Below are 20,456 nucleotides of genomic sequence, written 5' to 3' on the forward strand. Positions count from 1 at the left end.
TGTATTTCTTGCATATACTAAGTAAACTCTGTATTGTATGACCCTAGTAAAACTTATTTATTTATTTTGCACAGAGCTTCCCAGGTGGCACTTGTAGTAAAGAATCCACTTGCCAATGCAGGAGACACCAGAGATGCAGGTTCAATCCCTGGGTCAGGAAGACCCCCAGGAGGAGGACAGGGTACCCTACTTCAGTGTTCTTGCTGGGAGAATCCCATGGGTGGGCTACAGTCCATGGGGTCACAAAGAGTCAGACACAACTGAGCATCTTAGCACACAAAATATATTGATACATTTCATTTTGCTCAATGTATATTTATTAATTGTCAATCATATATTTAGTATCCTGATGGTCACAGTACGTTTGGCAATGAAAAACACGGGCATCATTTCTACCTTCAAGGAGCACTTACAGTCTAAGTAAGGAGGGACAGTCATCAGATAAAGACATGAATGGCAGTATATTTAAAGACAGTGATCAATGCTCTAAAGGAATACGGTTCAATGAAAATATGTGACTACAGAACCTTACACACATAGAACCAGCAAAATGTTCCTTGAGGATATGGAACTTGAGATAAAATTTAGAAAAAAAATCAGTGTTTTATATGGAGGGTAGGAAAAGAGGAGAACAGTTTAGACCAAAGAAACAACATAAAGATTCAATGCTAAGAAAGAGCAATGGGATGAACTGAGAGAAGGTCAATGTATAGGAGATTATAGAATATTTATGAAAAGATGATTGAAAGATGAATCTCAAAAGATAAGCAGAGACTAAGTATGGGAGGGAATTTTAGACTGGGCTATGTTCTCTGATTATTTGACATCCTACATAGCTTGGGGTATAGATGAGAGGCTACTAATTCTTCTCTTAAAATCCTCTCTACCTTCTCTCAATAGGCCAACAGCTCAGACAGCTCAACACCAAAACAAACAAACCAATCAAAAACTGGGCACTTTTGGTTGGTTTGGACATTTCTCCTAAAAAGATACACAAATGGCCAACAGGAACTTGAAAAAGATGTCCAACATATCTAATTGATATCTATAGGACATTTCATCCAAAAAAGAGTGTATATTTCACCTTTTTCTCAAGCGCACACAGAGTGTTTTTCAGGATCTACCACATCTTGGGTCACAAATCAAGCCTGGGTAAATTTTTAAAAATTGAAATTGTATCAAGCATTGGAAGGACTGATGTTGAAGCTGATACTCTAATACTTTGGCCACCTGATGCGAAAAGCTGACTCATTGGAAAAGACCCTGATGCTGGGAAGGATTGAAGGCAGGAGAAGAAGGGGATGACAAAGGATGAGATGGTTGGATGGCATCACTGACTCAATGGACATAGGTTTGGGTAGACTGCAGGAGTTGGTCATGGACAGGGAGGCCTGGCATGCTGCGGTTCATGGGGTCGCAAAGAGTCGGACACGACTGAGCAACTGAACTGAACTGAACAAGCATTTTTCCTGATCACAATGCTATAAGATTATAGATCAGTTACCCAGGAATAAACAGACCAAAAGAGAGAAAACACCTGTATGCAAAAAACTATCAGACACTAATGAAAGGAATATACAGGAACAAAAACAGAGAGACATACCATGTTTTTGGATTGGAAGAATCAATATTATCAAAATGACTATATTACCCAAAACAATCTACAATGCAATGCAATGCTTATCAAACTACCAATGGTATTTTTCACAGAACTAGAACAAAAGATTTCACAACTTGTGCAGGAACAAAGAAGACCCTGAATAGCCAAAGCAATCTTGAGAAACAAAAAGAGAGAGCCGAAGAAATCAACTTCTGGACTTCAGTCTATATTACAAAGTTACAGTCATTGAGTCAGTATGCTACTGGCACAAAAGCAGCTATATAAAACAATGGAACAAGACAGAAAGCCCAGAGATAAACCCATGCACCTATGGGCACCTTATCTTTGACAAGGGAGGAAAGACTATACAATGGAGAAAAGACAGCCTCTTCAAAAAGTGGTGCTAGGAAAACTGTACAGCTACATGTAAAAGAAAGAAACTAGAACACTTCCTAATACCACATCCGAAAATAAACTCAAAATGGGCTAAAGACTTAAATATAAGGCCAGAAACTATAAAGTTCTTACAGGAAAATATGGGCAATACACTCTTTTTCATACATCACAGCAAGATCCTCTTTGACCCACCTCCTAGAGTAATGGAAATAAAAATTTAAAAAAATGGGATTTAATTAAACTTAAAAGCTTTTGCACAGCAAAGGAAACTATTAACAAGATGAAAACACAACCTTCAGAATGGGAGAAAATAATTGAAAATGAAGCAACTGACAAAGGATTAGTCTCCAAAATATATAAGCATCTCATACAATTCAGTATCAGAAAAACAAACAGCCCAATCAAAACATGGGCAGATCTAAACAGACATTTCTCCAAAGAAGACATACTAATGGTCAATAAATACATGAAAAGATGCTCAACATCACTAATTATTAGCGAAATGTAAATCGAAATTACTATGATATATCACTTCATACCAATCAGAAAGGCCATCATCAAAGAAATGTACAAACAATAAATGCTGGAGAGAATGTGGAGAAAAGGAACCCTCCTGCACTGTTGGTGGAAATGTAAATTGATACAGTCATTATGGAAAACAGTACAAAGATTCTTTAAAAAACTAGGAATAAATTTACCATATGACCCAGCAATCCCACTACTGGGCATATATCCTGAGAAAACCACAATTCTAAAGACACATGTATCCCAATGTTCATTGCAGCACTATTTACAGTAGCCAGGCCATGGAAAAAATCTAAATGTCCATCAACAGATGAGTAGATAAAGAGATGTGGTACATATATACAATAGAATATTGCTCAGCCATAAATTAGAATGAATAATGCCATTTCAGCTATCCATCCATGGATGGATCTAGAAATTATCATATTAAGTGAAGTGAATCAGACAGAGAAAGACAGATAGCATATAATGTCACTTGTATGTGGAATCTAAAATATTACTATGTAACAGAAATAGACTCAGATATAGAGAGAGACTTGCCTGCTACTGTCTGTTTCCATCATTAAAAAACACTGAAACTCACTGAAGGAATGGCCTCTGGTCTATAGTAGCTTCTTCAGTAACTAGAATAACGCCAGGCATGTAGGAGATGCTCAATAATATCTGTAATTTTTATTCATGAAACCAGTCATAAATATAGAGTATATAATTGTCATTCTTCTGCAATAGAAGTATGCTGTGTTAAAGGGGAAGGAGTATTATATAATGGAAGGGTTTTCAAAGTGACTTTATTATTAGCAAGATCTTTTTTACTCTTCATTTAATTCTCTTCCATCAAATATCATTGATAAATTCCTTCCTTCCAATCCTTGAGCCAACAGGTATACTATCCTCCCTGATGTACTATCAAACCCCTCTCCTCTTCCCTTGCTGTGTGTGTCTCCTCCTGTTGGTTTTCCTAATCTGACCACATCATCCCCCAGCCTAAAACATTTCCATTACATGCCAGTGCCCTTACGATAAAGTCAACTAACATGACTTGGAAAACATTTTGCAATCCTATCTGTGCTCAGACCTTGAGCTTCACTGCAAGCCATGGAGAGTCAAAAGGAGAGCATACAACAGTATGTACTGCAAGGACACTGAGTAAAAGATATTCAGAAGAATTACCACCAGATTTTTTAGACATCAGCAGCATAAAAGATTTAAGGATTCAGCCTTTAAATATGTGAAGTATGAGCAGCATGCGCACAACACAACTTCCTTACCTTCTGAGGAGATATCAGTAGCAAGCTGTTGAATGCAGCATAAGGAAGAGTCAAACTTTGCTTCCATGATGCCAAAGAAACATCCAAGTCTGCAAGAGGAGGAAATGACTGCGGGTTAAACAAACTTTTTAAAGAGACCTCACTGATCTTTGGCTTAAGTCTGCACCAATCAATAAGTCTAGGGGAAAAGAAAGGTTCAGTGAACATGGAATCTAATCCTGCACTCACAGTAGGAGAAAGGATTGGAATGCAGAGAGGAAATCTGTCCCCATTGGTCACACAGCTGGAGACCACAGAGCTAGATCCCAAGCAGGCATCCTGCTGCTCAGCCTTCTCTCCATAGCATCATGGCATGTGGTGGTGACCCCCCCCCCCTCCGGCATGCTTCCTTCTCTTCCACCAGGACCACCCATTGTGCAATACCAAGGTGTCCTCAGAGGTCCAGAAAACCAATGTGAGTGCAACATCACGCCCTCTTCTGCCACCACCTTCCCCTGTCTTCATCTGAACCTGTAGGAAGGGCGATGTCCTGACACCTGCATGGGGATGAGAGATATGGGACAAAGAGCCATCACCATTAACTGGCAGGCTCTGCCAGGTGAGAAAGGCTGCGTGCTTTCCACTGCTTAGCAAGCTCCGCCAGAGGAAGAGGAGACAGATGGATCACCAGACCACTATTCATGCCATGCGCATTTTACAGACAGAGAACCAAGGAATGGAGGTTAGACTAAAGGGTTCCCAGAATTCAAACCCAGGCCTTCTGATTCCCACTGTAGTGCTCTTCCCATTATGATAATTTGCTCCCAGAAAACTTTCAGTCTAAAATTATCAAATAATACAGAAAAGTCCCCATTCTAGTGAAATAAGATAAGTTCTTGCTATGGGTTGAATTCTGTCCCCCAAAAAGATATGTTGAGGTCCTAAACCCTAGGCTCTCAGAAGGTGACCTTCTTTGGAAATAGAATCTTTGTAGATATAATTAGTCAAGGTGAGGTCACACTGGGGTAGGGTGGACCTGCAAAGCAGTAAGACTAGTGTCCTTCTAAGAAGGAAGCAATGTGAATGGAAACACAAAGGGAGCCCACCATGTCGTAAGGAGGTCACTCATTTACAAGGCAGGATGCCAGAGATTGCCAGCAAATCGTCAGACGCCCGGAAGAGACAGGGAGGGGTTCTTCCCTACAGGTTTCCGAGGGGGCACAGCACTGTGGTCTGGCCTCCAGAACTGTGAGACAATAAATACGTGTCATCCTAAACCACCCAATTCGTGGTATTTTTTATGATGGCCCTAGGGAATTAATTCCACTCTCATTTAGACAATCCATAAACATGGGAAAAGCACTAACAGTTTAATGTCTGGAAGAGAGACAGAAGAGTACCCTCCTGGGATCAATTGGCCTTGGGCTACAACTCCTGTTTCCAGTGTGACCTTGAACAAGTGGTTTCTCTTTTCTTGGTCTCTCTTTTAACAACAAAGACAAGACAGTATTGATAGCTCCCTTACAGTTGGAGGTAAAGATTAAATGAGGTAATGCATGTGAAAACACAAAGCACAAATAATACATAGCACAGAGTAAGGACTCAAAACTATCATTAGCATCAATATTATTGATTTTTCAAGGCAGATTTAAACACAAGGGAAAAAAACAACAACAAAAGAATAATTCACAAACTTAGTCTCAATAATCAACCTTCAGTTCACATATACTACAACTTGCCCAATAAGGGAGCTATTAGACACATGTGGCTATTCAAATTTAAATTATAAAATGAAATGAAAACTTTAGTCTCTGAGTATCTTTCAAATGCTCAACAGCCACATGTAGCTAGTGACTACCATATTGGATGGCACCGAACAGAGCATTTCTAGCATTGCAGGGAGATCTGTTGGATGTTGATACCACCCTTTAAGGCATAAGGTAAAGATTTTGCAGAGACAGAGGCCAAGATGTCAACGGTGTGGTATTTTCTTTTCAACTTATAAAAGATTTCCAACACTGCATCAGTAAATGGACATTTTAAAAATCCCTTTATCATCAGTAAACACAAAAGTCAGTTCTTATCACAACTTCAAATAGAACGCACTGCTACCAAGACTTTTTCGTCTACAGTTGGAGATGCTAGAAGCCATGATATGGAGTGTGGATTAATAATGTAAATACTGGGATGTGAATAGCTCCCTCAGCAGTATCCATAAAAATGAAAAGGGCTTTGAATTTTGGAAACAAGAACTGGTACAAACACATGTAAACCAAACCCCAAACTCACGCCAGATTAAGAGAGGCTATTCTGGTATAACGTGCTGACCACACAAATACATTTTTAAAGTTCAGCACCTGGGATGGATTAAAAACCACATGGAGGGTTGTAACCAAAGCAGAGAAAACACAGTACTAAATGATAGAACAGAAATCAAAGTGACAATTATAGTTTACAAGTCTCTAGTTAGATGTCACCTAAAATGCTTTGTTCACTGTAATTGGCCTATCAAGAAGGCATTATGCAGTGAATAGCTCTAGAGACAGCCCATGATGTCTCCAATCTTGATACAATTTCCAGACAGGGAAAGAGTATAATAGGCAAATCATTCCTGCTTCAATCAAGATCGGGAAATCACAGTTCAAGAAAAAGCAAATCAAAATAGAGAAATAAAGTTCAGTTTCCTACTAATCATAGATGACATTGAAAAGGACAATTGAACTCTTGGATAAAAGCCCAAAACTCTAAAGAAATCACTTGATCCCAAGCATAAAGGGGTGATAGGATCTTTGGTGCTGTTGAACAGAGAGGTGGATAAATCAGACACTGTGTCCCACTGAGCCCTTTACATCCAGGGAAAGGCCTGTCCAAGAGGAATAAGATGGTATACATGTTCACTGGAAGTAACCCAGCAGAGTCATCAAGCAAGCCCTTTTCTTGTCTGGCCATGCCTTATCTCACTCATAACTCACCATCCAATGATTCACTAGGACAGACAGAGGGGACCATCCATGGATGCCTGCCACAATCACCCTGTTGAGCTTTACCCAGACTCAGAAAATGATCATATCCCTTCAGGCATCCACACCAACTTTTATGGACTCTGAGTTATCTTCTTTCTGTCTCATAAATGTCAGCATGGGAGGTGGAAAGTTCTGTAGGGCAGGCCCAAAAAATATATCCCTGACATCACTGTCCATAGAGCCCTCCCCCTGGGAAGGGAAAAAAAAAAAGATTAATGAAAGAGTTGATGATTCACACAAAGAAAGGGGTCAGAGAACGAACACCTGAAGAAAGAGCCTTTCTTAAGGAGGAGGAGCCCCCTCCATGCACATTTGCTGTGAACTCTGACAGCTCAAAGAGAAACTTCAGTGATCTCCACATCATGGCCACAACCCACCAGAGTCTCCACATTCCTTTCTTATGATACTTGTCTGCCACCTGGAGAGATGCGATCATCTCCTTTCCTTGGAGGGTTTCTGCACATGGCAAGGTGGGCTCAAGTGAAAGGCAAGCTATTGGTTGAAAGCGCCAGAGTATGGATCTGTGATGTTTATGAGGTCAGATCTTGCACTGCTCCTATCATACTCCAGCTGTCTGCACTGTTAAGAAACACAAGAGATGTATCGCATGATTTCTTTCTGGACACCCTCTCTCCACATAAAATGAGCTTGTTCCTCTACCTGAGCAAGAGATTCCAGCTTGTTCAACCAGTTAGAAAATAGATGCTCCAACGTAGTCAACACATACAGATTTCCAGTTTTAATACAAACTGAGGATACTAAGTATAACGTGATCACTATAGCTAACGCCGCTGTATGGTATATAAAAAAGTTGTTAAAAGAGTAAATCCTAAAAGACCTCATTGTAAAGAAGAATTTTCCTTCCTTTTTCTTAACACTATGTCTGTATGAGAAGAACAGATGGTTAGCTAAACCAACTGTTCATGTTGTGGTCATCTCACAATATATGTAAAATCAAACCATCATGCTGTACATCTTAAAGTTACAGAAGTGCTGCACATCAATTATTTATCAATAAAAGTGGGAAAATAATGTTAAAAAATAATGACCAAGATAATAAATAAATTCAGTGAAGTAGGTTAAGTTTAATAAAAGGCAGTGGTATCAGAAAGTGACTGCAAAGACATTAAAATGCTTTAGTAGAAATTCTGAGAGGAATGAGTAGCCAATAACCTATTAGAGCAAGAGAGGTGGTCATTTTTAATGACATATTTGTGAGAAAATCAGAAATAGGTAATAGAATATCTTTAAAGAGGTCTCCATTTTAAAGCAGCTGGGCTCTCTCAGTACAGACATCTCTGGATGGTCTCGACCCTCAGCTTTATCCCTTCTCTTTTGCCAGTATCTACATAGCCTGATGGCTTCCTGATCCCCCTGAAAGGCTATCCAAATGAGGAGACCTAGGGATTATGTTGGTTCCAAACAGGAAAAGGAGTACGTCAAGGCTGTATATTGTCACCCTGCTTATTTAATGTATATGCAGAGTACATCATGAGAAATGCTGGGCTGGAAGAAACACAAGCTGGAATCAAGATTGCCAGGAGAAATATCAATAACCTCAGCCATGCAGATGACACCACCCTTATGGCAGAAAGTGAAGAGGAACTAAAAAGCCTCTTGACGAAAGTGAAAGAGGAGAGTGAAAAAGTTGGCTTAAAGCTCAACATTCAGAAAACTAAGATCATGGCATCTGGTCCCATCACTTCATGGCAAATAGATGGGGAAACAGTGGAAACAGTGTCAGACTTTATTTTGGGGGCTCCAAAATCACTGCAGATGGTGATTGCAGCCATGAAATTAAAAGACACTTACTCCTTGGAAGGAAAGTTATGACCAACCTAGACAGCATATTAAAAAGCAGAGACATTATTGTCCAACAAAGTTCTGTCTAGTCAAGGCTATGGTTTTTCCAGTGGTCATGTATGGATGTGAGAGTTGGACTATAAAGAAAGCTGAGTGCCAAGAATTGATTCTTTTGAACTGTGGTGTTGGAGAAGACTCTTGAGAGTCCTTGGACTGCAAGGAGATCCAACCAGTCCATCCTAAAGGAGATCAGTCCTGGGTGTTCATTGGAAGGACTGATGCTGAAGCTGAAACTCCAATACTTTGGCCACCTCATGTGAAGAGTTGACTCATCGGAAAAGACCCTGATGCTGGGAGGGATTGGGAGCAGGAGGAGAAGGGGATGACAGAGGATGAGATGGCTGGATGGCATCACCGACTTGATGGAGAAGAGTTTGGGTAAACTCCGGGAGTTGGTGATGGACAGGGAGGCCTGCCGTGCTGCGGTTCATGGGGTTGCAAAGAGTCGGACACGACTGAGCGACTGAACTGAACTGAAGGGATTATGTATTGTTACTCTTTAACCTTCATCTGCCTACATGTTATAAAGAGTAGTGCATACACCCACCCTTTGTTCAGCTCTAATCCACATGAGGGACAAAACTGATTTGCAGTAAATGCAAGGATAAGCACAATTCACTAGTAATACTAGCAAAATAATCCTAAAAACACCAAAAATTGCTGTGTGCTTACTGGGTGCCTAGGCACTATTCTAAGCAATTAACATATAACTCAATTAATCCTTGCAGCAACCCTATGAAGTCAGTCAGTCAGTTCAGTCACTCAGTCGTGCCCAACTCTTTGTGACCCCATGAACCACAGGACACAAGGCCTCCCTGTCCATTACCCAAACTCATGTCCATTGAGTCAGTGATGCCATCTAACCATCTCATCCTCTGTCGTCCCCTCCTCCTCCTGCCTTCCATCTTTCCCAACATCAGGGTATTTTCAAATGAGTCAGCTCTTATGAAACACAAAGAAACTAAGGCATGGGAAGATTAAGTAACTTGCCCAAGGTCACATATCCGAGCAGACAGCTTCCACAGATTCTGCTCATGACTGCTCTCTCTTCTACTTGTTAAGAAACAGAAATGTAAATGCATCACTTTCTCTCCTCTTCATAAAACATCACCAAAGGCAAAGAAAGAGAGAGTTAGCTTTAGAGAATTTTAAATTCACACAAAAATACTTTTAAACAGGAAATTGTTTATTTCAGATATGGGTATAGAGAACCACAGAGCAGTGTCAAATGACTTGAGACAACACTTGCAAATCTCTATCCTAGCTCTGTGGTCATGTGTACTGGAAGGCACAGAGCAGAAGTTGTTTGGGCAAGTTTTGAATGCCTGGTCTGCTCAGTCTATATGATATCTTTAAGTTTTAAAAAATGTTTTGTCAAAATGTAAAGGTTGAAATTTTTTATATAAATATTCAGGTTTTAGACTTTTTTTAGGATAAGCAGGCAATGCTCCCTCATGCAACACTAGCCAGAGCTAAAACGTAGGTGTTGTCCTTGAAATGGAGCATATAATCTAGTTTGCCATACTCACCATCACTCCCTATTGTCTTATACCTCACAACTTCTCTCCCTTATATTCCCTCTTAGGACCTCATAACACATTTGAGCAAGTGGACTCCTATTTAAGGAAAGGAGATGTTATAGAGGGAAGAATTCTGAACCAAGAGGTGAAATTAAGGGTTTCTATTTCTAGTTATGGAACTGGTAATACTACCTTATTCCCTGTATGCACATTTTAAAAATATGAGGCCAGGCTAGATACTGTGATTCTGTAAGTTTTAAAACTCAGGACACTAAAGCATTAAACTTTTTATCACAGTAGTGAGAAATGAGCTTGTCACTGTTTCACAGGCTACCTAAGAAAGTTCTTCCTGTGCCTAGAATAACAAAGAAAAGAACTGGCCTAGGTCTAGATGAGACACTTGACCATCAGTGGAGCCTGAGAGGGAACTCACAACAGTACTTTAGTACTTCTCATTACTGTACTGAATGTACTCTTCAGATAAGAGACAGTAACTCTTCATTCTGCAATGTTGTAAGCATCTCAATTTCACTTTGGCATCCACAGGAGAAGGGTTTTTCAGTTCAGTTCAGTTGCTCAGTCGTACCTGACTCTTTGCGGCCCCATGGACTGCAGCACGCCAGGCTTCCCTGTCCATCACCAACTCCTGAAGCCTGCTTAAACTCATGTCCATCGAGTTAGTGATGCCATCCAACATCTCATCCTCTGTCATCCCCTTCTCCTCCTGCCTTCAATCTTTCCCAGCATCAGGGTCTTTCCCAATGAGTCAGTTCTTCACATCAGGTGGCCAAAGTATTGGAGTTTCAGCATGAGCATCAGTCCTTCCAATCATGCATTTTTGTACAAATTCATTAATTCATTCAATAAATGTGGATGAAGCTCTGGGCACTGTGCCAGACACTATAAAACCCCAAAGTAAAATAGTGGGTAAATGGGGAACAAAAGGTTACTTTCTCAGGTGGCTGCCATTATGGGGAGGGTAATGTGAGCACCTGAAGGTAACAGATAGTCAGACTTGGACGACATGCCCTGGGGTACATCCCAAATTTTTAGGAAAATGACTAATGCTTCACAAAGTATTCAGAAAGACCATTTTTTTATGGAAAAAGAAGAGTCAGAACTTGTTAAGAGCAAGCATAAGGCAAAATCTGGAAGGCTGAGTAAATTTAGGAAGCAGAACGTGAAAAGCAGAAGCACTAATGCTACAAAATCACGGAGAATGCTTAGAGCTTCCTTGAATTGTAGGAGATTCAACTTAAACATGGTCTCATCAGAACACACAGCAGGAGCTCTCTAATGATTTGGTGATGACGCCATTTGTTACGCAGGATGAAAAGATGTCTGAAGTGTGCAGCTTATATTCTGATTCCAATCTCACAATCCAAAACTGCCCAAGGCAAGGTCTTTCATCCAACTGGGCATAAGAGAGACATCTGCTTCATGCGTGGTCTCATTTCACACCCACGAGGGTGTTTGCTTCCCTACCACTTCAAGGGGTCCCTTTGAATTTATAGTAGCTCTGGGAGAACTGTGGGAAGGTACACACATGGGTCCTCAGATGGAAGCCTTGTGGCTTAGACTAAGTGTTGTTCCTGCTGGGTAGTCATTGCTAAGAGTACCTTTGCATCAAGATTGGCCTGTCAATCAGTCAGACCTTTTGGCAGAGGTCAGGTAGAGCTACTAATTTTGTGGAAGTGAGCAGTGTGTTAATATATGCTGTGACCAGTACTTTTTCTCCAGGGCCACTTAACCAAGCACTTCCTAAGAGATCTGAGGTACTGCCAAATCCCTTCTGCCCAGAGTCACAGTCATTAGGCTCCTTTCTCTGAGCTTTCCTTCCCATAGATTATCACTTAGCTTCACACCACCCTCCAAAATCCTATTTCCTTTGTTTGGCCCACTTGGAAACTTTCACTGCCCCATTTAAAGCAGAATCTAAATCAGCAAGCAAAAATTTGGTTGCCACTCCCTTGAGGACAAGAAGGGCTTGGTCTTTAAAATAAGATTCTTCAATTTCAATTCACAGAAGTGAGAAGAAATATTTACTTGCCATCCTTCAGGAAGACACCTCATTCTCAGATGGGCTAAATCACCACTTCCAAAGCAGAAGCAATAATAGACTTTCCATATTAAAACAGGCTGAATTTTACCTAGAGTTTCATTTATACTGTGTATAACCTCATCCTCTAGATAAGCTAACTGGTAGAAAACTTCCACTTTTTCAAATTCTTTATTTAGTTAAGTCAACAAAAACTTCTTTACAGAGTGATCTCAGTTCACAGGCCAGGAAACCATCATAGGAGTCAAGCAATAAATTGAACTCAGATATACCTGATTGCTGGTTCAGACCTCAACTAAGATACTTAATTTTCTGGTGTCCTTTGGCAAGTTATTTAACTTCTCTAAGCCTCCAATGCCAAAGAATGTTCAAATTACCGCACAATGCACTCATCTCACATGCCATTAGTAATGCTCAAAATTCTCCAAGACAGGCTTCAGCAATACATGGACTGTGAACTTCCAGATGTTCAAGCTGATTTTAGAAAAGGCAGGGGAACCAGAGATCTAATTGTCAACATCCACTGGATCATCAAAAAAGCAATAGAGTCCCAGAAAAGCATCTATTTCTGCTTTATTGACTATGCCAAAGCCTTTGACTGTGTGGATCACAATAAACTGTGGAAAATTCTTCAAGAGATGGGAATACCAGACCACCTGACCTGCCTCTTGAGAAACCTATATGAAGGTCAGGAAGCAACAGTTAGAACTGGACATGGAACAACAGACTGGTTTCACACAGGAAAAGGAGTACGTCAAGGCTGTATATTGTCACCCAGTTTATTTAACTTATATGCAGAGAACATCATGAGAAACGCTGGGCTGGATGAAGCACAAGCTGGAATCAAGATTGCTGGGAGAAACATCAATAACCTCAGATATGCAGATGACACCACCCTTATGGAAGAAAGTGAAGAAGAACTAAAGAGCCTCTTGATGAAAGTGAAAGAGGAGAGTCAAAAAGTTGGCTTAAAGCTCAACATTCAGAAAACTAAGATCATGGCATCCAGTTCCATCACTTCATGTCAGATAGATGGGGAAACAGTGGAAACAGTGGCTGACTTTTTTTTTCTGGGCTCCAAAATCACTGCAGATGGTGATTGCAGCCATGAAATTAAAAGACACTTACTCCTTGGAAGGAAAGTTATGATCAACGTAGACAGCATATTAAAAAGCAGAGACATTACTTTGCCAACAAAGGTCCGTCTTGTCAAGGCTATGGTTTTTCCAGTGGTCTTGTATGGATGTGAGAGTTGGACTATAAAGAAAGCTGAGTGCCAAAGAATTGATGCTTTTGAACTGTGGTGTTGGAGAAGACTCTTGAGAGTCCCTTGGACTGCAAGGAGATCCAACCAGTCTGTCCTGAAGGAGATCAGTCCTGGGTGTTCATTGGAAGGACTGATGCTGAAGCTGAAACTCCAATACTTTGGCCACCTCATGTGAAGAGTTGACTCATTAGAAAAGACCATGATGCTGGGAGGGGTTGGGGGCAGGAGGAGAAGGGGACGACAGAGGATGAGATGGCTGGATGGCATCACCGACTCGATGGACACGAGTTTGAGTAAACTCCGGGAGCTGGTGATGGACAGGGAAGCCTGGCGTGCTGTAGTCCATGGGGTCACATAGAATTGGACACGACTGAGCAACTGAACTGAACTGACCTGACCTATATACTTGATCTCTTTTTCCGTAAAATGGCAATGGTGATAATGATACCAATGTCATAAGATGACTGAAGATTAAATGAGATTAAGACACAGTGTTCAAAGGTGTCTATATTGAATGAAGTATACAAATCAGTGAAGTATACAAATTCAGTACCTTTTGGATAATTCTTTCTTGTGATCTGTTGCTAGTACACTGCTTTCCCTAAAGGCCTTTAGTTCATTTGATGTTACTTCATCATGCTGTGGACAGCAAAAGAAATCACATTTTAAAAAATCAGCCATATCAATCATGCAATCAATAACATTTTTTTAAAAAGTAAATTGGCATTATATATAGCAACAGTCACAAAAGTATCTACAGACTCAGATCCATTCCGTTTCATAGGAAAAACTCACAAAATTTTGTATATACACACACACACACAGAATTATCTATTTTTAGAGATACATACAGAAAGGAGACCTGGGTTTTTAAAATATAAGCTATGCTCATATTAGATAGTAAAACTGACTGATTTTATTCTCTTACTGATTTTTGAAATTTTCCCTAATGTGGTCATACAATGCTTTGGTTTAAAAAAAAAAAAAGCAGCAGCAGCAGCAGCCAAGAAAAGTGTTATTGATCTAAACTTTCTTAAAATCTTTGACATGAAAACTCCTAGGCATCCTGCAAGCTACAAATCAAAAATATGAAGTAAGCTGAACAAACTGTTTCCCCTTTAAAATTAAAGTGAAACATTTAGCTATGGAGTTACAAAAGAACTAAACATATATAAAGCTTTTCCAAAAGATTATGTTAAAGTTGACAGGCCTCAGATTCTGGTATCTATCACATAATATATTTACATAATATTCCATTAGGAAATTTCTATATATAGGTTGCAAGCCCACTCCAAACAATAATAATGTTTCCCAAATTACTTTCCAGATTTACCCTTGCTATTGCCATTAAAAGAGGTAACTTCTACTTAAAATTCCATGGTTGTATTATTTTAATTAGTTAATACTCAATATCAATCAATATTTGAAAGAACAAAATCCTTTATCATATAATCATACAGTTTCTAGAGTCAACAGTCAATACAGGCATATGCTACTAATACATTAGAAAAAACACTGGATTGGGCTGAAGCTGAGAAAATTTGGTTCCACTTTGCTAATATCTGGCTATGTGAACTAAGTCAGAGGTCTTACCTTCTTACCTCAGTCTTCTCATTTCTAAAACAGAGTAATTAATGATCTTCAAGGGCCTTTTAGTATACTCAATAATTATTATCAAATAATAACCATTCTACCACCATCTATGTCCCTGGAACACTCTTAACAAGTCAAGGATTAGCATATTTGCTCATAATTAGATTCAGAACTTTGAACATGAACACAAGATAATATTGTGTTTTCTTGATGTTGTTTTGGCAGTTCCTGGGATCTTATTTCTCCGACCAAAGATTGAACCTGGGCCCTCAGCAATAAGAGTGCGGTGTCATGCTGGACTTCCAGGGAATCCCCTATACTGTGTCCTTTTTATTATATGACATTGAGCTGAACATAACAAGAGGTTGTTTCAAATTGGTGATGCTAAATTTGATCAGCTGGTTAAGCTGGTGTCTGCCAGATCCCTCCATTGTAAAGGTACAAGCAATGTTTGCCTTTGTAACTAATAAGTAATCTGTGAGGTGATCATTTTAGATAATGATTTTAGCATCCATTTATGACCTTTGCCCAAATCAACTATTTTACTGGGAGTGGTAACATGCAAATTTTCTACCCTATCATCCTTTCTACATTTATTACCTATTATTCTGAAAGGAAATTTTCCCTACCCCATCTTTTACTTCCCTCCTTCCCTCTTTCCTTTCTGCCTTTTTTCTTCCTTTTGCTCCTCTGTTCTTTTTTTCTTTATGCTTTTGGAGTATCACTGTGGAATTACGGATTTTTTTTTTATTTAAAATATTATAATCCATCACCATCATTATTCTTTTTGGATAAATTCTTATCCCAATTTTGCCTTGCATAAAGATTCTGAAGTAAATAAAAAACATGGCAAATGTGAGGCAGGATGACAAAAGCTAAAAAACTTACAGTATTGCATACATTTATTGAGGTATTATTCATAACATTTAACAAATAGTACAACAAGAAATTAATCAAATAGTATCTACACTGGCAGCAAAGAACTGGTAAATACTGTGTACTTATTATTCCCTTAATATTACTGATGAAAATCTTCAAGCTTTTTATTTTATTCATACAAAAATCTCAATTTCACTAATGTTACTAGTGTAAAAACAATGCCAAATGAGATAATGTTCAATAAAAATATGCCCTCTGGATTCCTTACTCTGGGTCACTGGAACTAACACATCACTAGTACATATTTTAAAGATTACACAGCTTTCAAATTTTTTTGAAACTGTATATTCTGTATAAACTGTATACCTTAATTTACTCTTACCTTTTCTATCAGAAAATGTTGGTCTTGTTCCCAAATAAAACTACCAATTTTTCTCCTTATTTCTATAGGAAGAAAAATAAATCCAATATTATTTTTCAAAAAGTAACTTTGTAGAATTCACTGAATTTTGTTTAGGTTTCAAATTTCTAGGTCTGCATTATTGCACTTGTATCACAAGTACCTAAGATACTTGTTTAAAATGAGGACTCCGATTGAACCAGATTGTTGAGGAGAAGCTGGGAACTTGCATTTCTAACAAACTCCAGATGATTCCAATGCATTAAGTGAATCATTGTTCTAAACTGTTTCGGCTATGATATTTTCGTAAGGTGTCAGTGTGTTTAGGCCAAGCATTAATAAAGGTAATTGTCCAGTCAAAATAAAAGGCATAAAATTCCTGAATTTGTGAGTGCTTAAATAATTCAATAGTTTAGTTTGTTAAACGAAGGTAGGATGAGCAACATGTCTATTGGGCATGATAGTGTAGGAATTCTACAATGCTCAGCATGTCAAAGGACTGACATCATCTTAAATCAATGATCTCAGGTTTCCACAGTAGCCCACCACTCAAGGACAAAAAGTTAACATTCCTCTAGACCTAAGCTGTCAAGATTCCTCTAAACCTAAGCTACCTAGATAAATGTGGGTACATATGTGAAATGTTTAGTTAGTCCAACTTGAGATGTGCTGTACGTTTAAAATAAACACTGGATTTCAAATCCAGTAGCAAAAAATAGAATGCAAAAATTTATCAATAATTTTATCCTGAGTATATATTGAAATAATATTCTAGTTATGTTAAATAAAACATATTCTTAATATGAATTTCATCTTTTTTTATTAACTTAGGGGTATTAGGAAACTTAAAATTAGTATGTTGCTTACATTTGCCTTTCACGCTTCTATCCCAGTCTAGGTGAATAATAATGCATACTTTTAATTTTTAAAAAGGAGCATGTTTTCATTTAAAATGGATTTTTTTTTAAGTCGAATACATTCTAATATACGTTGTTAAACTCAAAGATGTGATAGGAGTGGTGACTTAGATCAGATAGTCATTCCATAATATAAGCTCCCTGAAGGTAGGTATTCACTGATTTTAAGCAAATCAATTCTCCTATCCAGTCATTAATTTATTTGCATAACCACTTAGAACAATTTATTTTTTAAGTTATAACTAGGTTTTGCCAGGACATCAACTATGGAAGAAAGCCAATCCTCGAAGTTCCCAAAGCTCTTCTACAGAAATATTTTTCAAGTTTGTTTTTTTTTAAATTTTTTTAAATTTGTGCTATTTTCAGTCTGTCTTTCTAGGGATGGACACATACACATCAAGAAACACATCAAGAATTGGGTAATAATAAGATCTACAAAAATGGGATATTTAACGCTAGTTGATAAAATACAGGTAGGATAAGGACAGAACAGGCTAAGAATGTGTGTTCCTAGCAGGGAATGCTGAAAGAACCAATCTCAGAAGCAATCTATTCATTTGCTCTTTACTTCATACGGTTGCTGAAGTAATTAATGTGTAAAAGTACTTTAAATAATATAAAAGCAATACAAATACATGGATTTATTATCACGATGAATCTTGAAATATCAGTGGGGAAAAAAAAACAGAAAAAATAACAGTGAGAGTCAAAACTAGCTACGAGCATTTATTATAAACTCACAGGTCAGATTACTTAATATATTATCCTCAAAACAACTGGGGAGAAATTGCTGGAGGCCACAAAAATTAGTTAAGTGCTGGATTCTCGCCAGTGAACAATGTGAGGACAATATTTTCATCAGTCTTATTCACCACTGAATCCACAGCGCCTTGGTTGAAACGCAGCACACAGCAGGAGATCGGTGAATCTAAGACTGAATGATAAACAAATCAAGAATACACCCCCAAGGCAATATGATCCAAAGTACATGCTTTTCTGTTTATATTAAATGACATAAAACAAAAAGTTCTGATGAATAACAAATATCAGTAAAGTTGGATGACATAACAGGATTTCGCGGTTTAACAGAGATGAAAGATCTTTGCTAACCTTTTTGCAGGCTTGCAGGAGGAAGAATGAAATGACCTAAAGCCACCGAGTTTTTTATTTCAGCATTGGCTACAGCAGAGAGATAGCAGGCGTGAAAAACTGTAGCATTATCTTCTATGTAATCAAGACTCTGATATATTCTAGGAGAAAGGAAATAATTTAGGTTATGAAATAAACAAAAATGTATTCAACATTTCAAAAGAACGAATAAATGAATGGAAACAGAATTATCTGTAGGTGATCTGGAGACTGGAGGGTGGGGAGTGAAGGGGTGAGAAACGGAGGGAGCCAGAACCGTGATCAGACCTCTGTTCTGTAAACATAATCCCACTGCAATGTTAAGAGGGCTCCCAGGTGGACAGATTGGAGTCGGAGCAACCTCTCAGAAAGTTCCTGTGATATCAGGGCAAGAGACAATTTACGGTGTGTACCAAAATAGTGTCAGCAAGAACAAAGAACATTTACAGGAGCACGGTACATGGTGTTTGACCTTGGATTAACTGGATTAATTAATAGATTAATGGGAGTAGGCGTTATTACTCAAAAAATTACCAACATTTTCAGAATACAACGTTTAAGATAACAGGCAATCAGATTTGGTTTAAATATACTGAATAGGAGAGTTCTACAAGGCATCACACGGGTGTGGGAGAGTCTGCTGGGAAAACACAACTTGAAGTCGGGAAAAGACTTGAGGAGCCGGTAGGAGGCCAGGCCTTAGCCGCAGTAAAAAGGGACCGTGAGCTATTCCCGCGCCTGCCCCTCCCCCTCCCCGCACATCCAGACAGGACTGAAAATTTGCTCGTTTCCAGTCTCTTCCTATTATCAATATTTGTTAGCCGACGGCGACTTCCAGCGACAACTCCTGGTTCCTCATGACCCAAAAGGTACCCCCAGGTGACCTTCAGGTACCTCAGCGTGTCTGGGTGTGAGGCATCGCAGCCGAACAAGAAGTCGGCGACCCTCGGGTCACTAATAGTCCCGCCTTCAGCCACTGTGGAGGCGAGAGCACAGGGTGAGCCCAGCAAATGCCCTGGGGCCAAGGGACCAGAGAGAGGAGCGGCGCTCTCCTCACCACCTCGCCCACCCCTTCTGCCCCACCTCCTACCCCGAAACTGCCTCAAGTCGTGGCTGACGCTGCCACAGAACCAGCCCCGCTGCCCTTGAAACATGGCGCTGCCTCACGCTCCTCACACGCGTGGACTTAGTGGGGGGGGGGGGGCGGCGGAAGGTGAGGTCACTGATTGGTCCCGGGTTCGAAGCCAAGCTCCATGATTGGCTGTCAGAGTAATGCCTCGGAAAAGCCTGAGGCACAACGGAGAAGGTTCTGGTCCTCTACCAGCTGTGCGGAGCTGCTTGTGGAATTGTAAAGAGTCGTCTAAGCTTTCCCTGACTCGGCCGAGGAGGAAGGTATCCTGCTTGTGAGTTTTAAACCCTGAGTATTAACAAAGGTTTTGTGCTGTGTCGTTATTTTGAAACAAAACCCATCTTATCTCTTTTAAATAAATGTTTCAATTGGAGTCTCTAAAAGAGAAGAATTCTTAAACAAACAAAAATATCATTAGCACATTTTAAAAGGGACTTCCCTGGTGGTCCAGAGGTTAGGATTCCACAGCTGCCATTGCAGGCCTAAAAAAAGCAAAAAACCAAAACCCAAAAACCTTTTTTTCAAAAGTTTGTTTAATATACTAATGTATCACCAGTGTTCAAGTTATGTTTTTCTTCAGAGTTCCCCCACATCAGTTTTGATAAGCTACATTGTTCCTGTATGGGGTCAATTTATTCTAAAATTTAAAACATATTGGTATAAAGTTGAGCACTGCCTGGGAAATCCAATGAACAAAGGAGCCAGGCAGATTACAGTACATAGGACCACAGAGAGTCACACACGACTGAGTGACTGAGCATGCAATAAAAACTCATGTGATGTTTTGTAATGTCAGGCTCTGTAGCAGTGGTTCCATTTTCATTTGTGATTCTAGTTACTTGTGCCTTCCTTTCATTTCTTAGTCTTACCAGAAGTTTGTAGTTCTTATTAACCTTTTCAAAGAACAAAC

General features: G+C 39.3%; 1 protein-coding gene across 4 annotated transcripts in view; it reads right to left on the reverse strand.

The window, feature by feature from the left end:
• LOC122424856 (telomere repeats-binding bouquet formation protein 2-like) overlaps positions 1–19,618 on the reverse strand; it is a 32,612-nt gene extending 12,994 nt beyond the window's left edge. For 2 of the 4 annotated variants that reach the window (XM_043443097.1, XM_043443098.1), the window contains exons 1-5: positions 19,508–19,590; positions 19,312–19,393; positions 18,400–18,539; positions 16,355–16,416; positions 14,054–14,139 (exon numbers count right to left, since the gene is read on the reverse strand). In XM_043443097.1, the coding sequence (XP_043299032.1) occupies positions 14,054–14,139; positions 16,355–16,416; positions 18,400–18,539; positions 19,312–19,393; positions 19,508–19,571 (434 nt within the window). In that variant the 5' untranslated portion in view covers positions 19,572–19,590. Of the gene's footprint in view, positions 1–14,053; positions 14,140–16,354; positions 16,417–18,002; positions 18,224–18,399; positions 18,540–19,311; positions 19,394–19,507 lie in introns of those variants that run through there. The other 2 variants (XM_043443096.1, XM_043443099.1) reach the window with 2 other exon arrangements.
• Between the last annotated feature and the right edge of the window lie 838 nt (positions 19,619–20,456).

This window comes from Cervus canadensis, chromosome 22 (assembly GCF_019320065.1).
Source record: "Cervus canadensis isolate Bull #8, Minnesota chromosome 22, ASM1932006v1, whole genome shotgun sequence".
Taxonomy (NCBI): domain Eukaryota; kingdom Metazoa; phylum Chordata; class Mammalia; order Artiodactyla; family Cervidae; genus Cervus; species Cervus canadensis.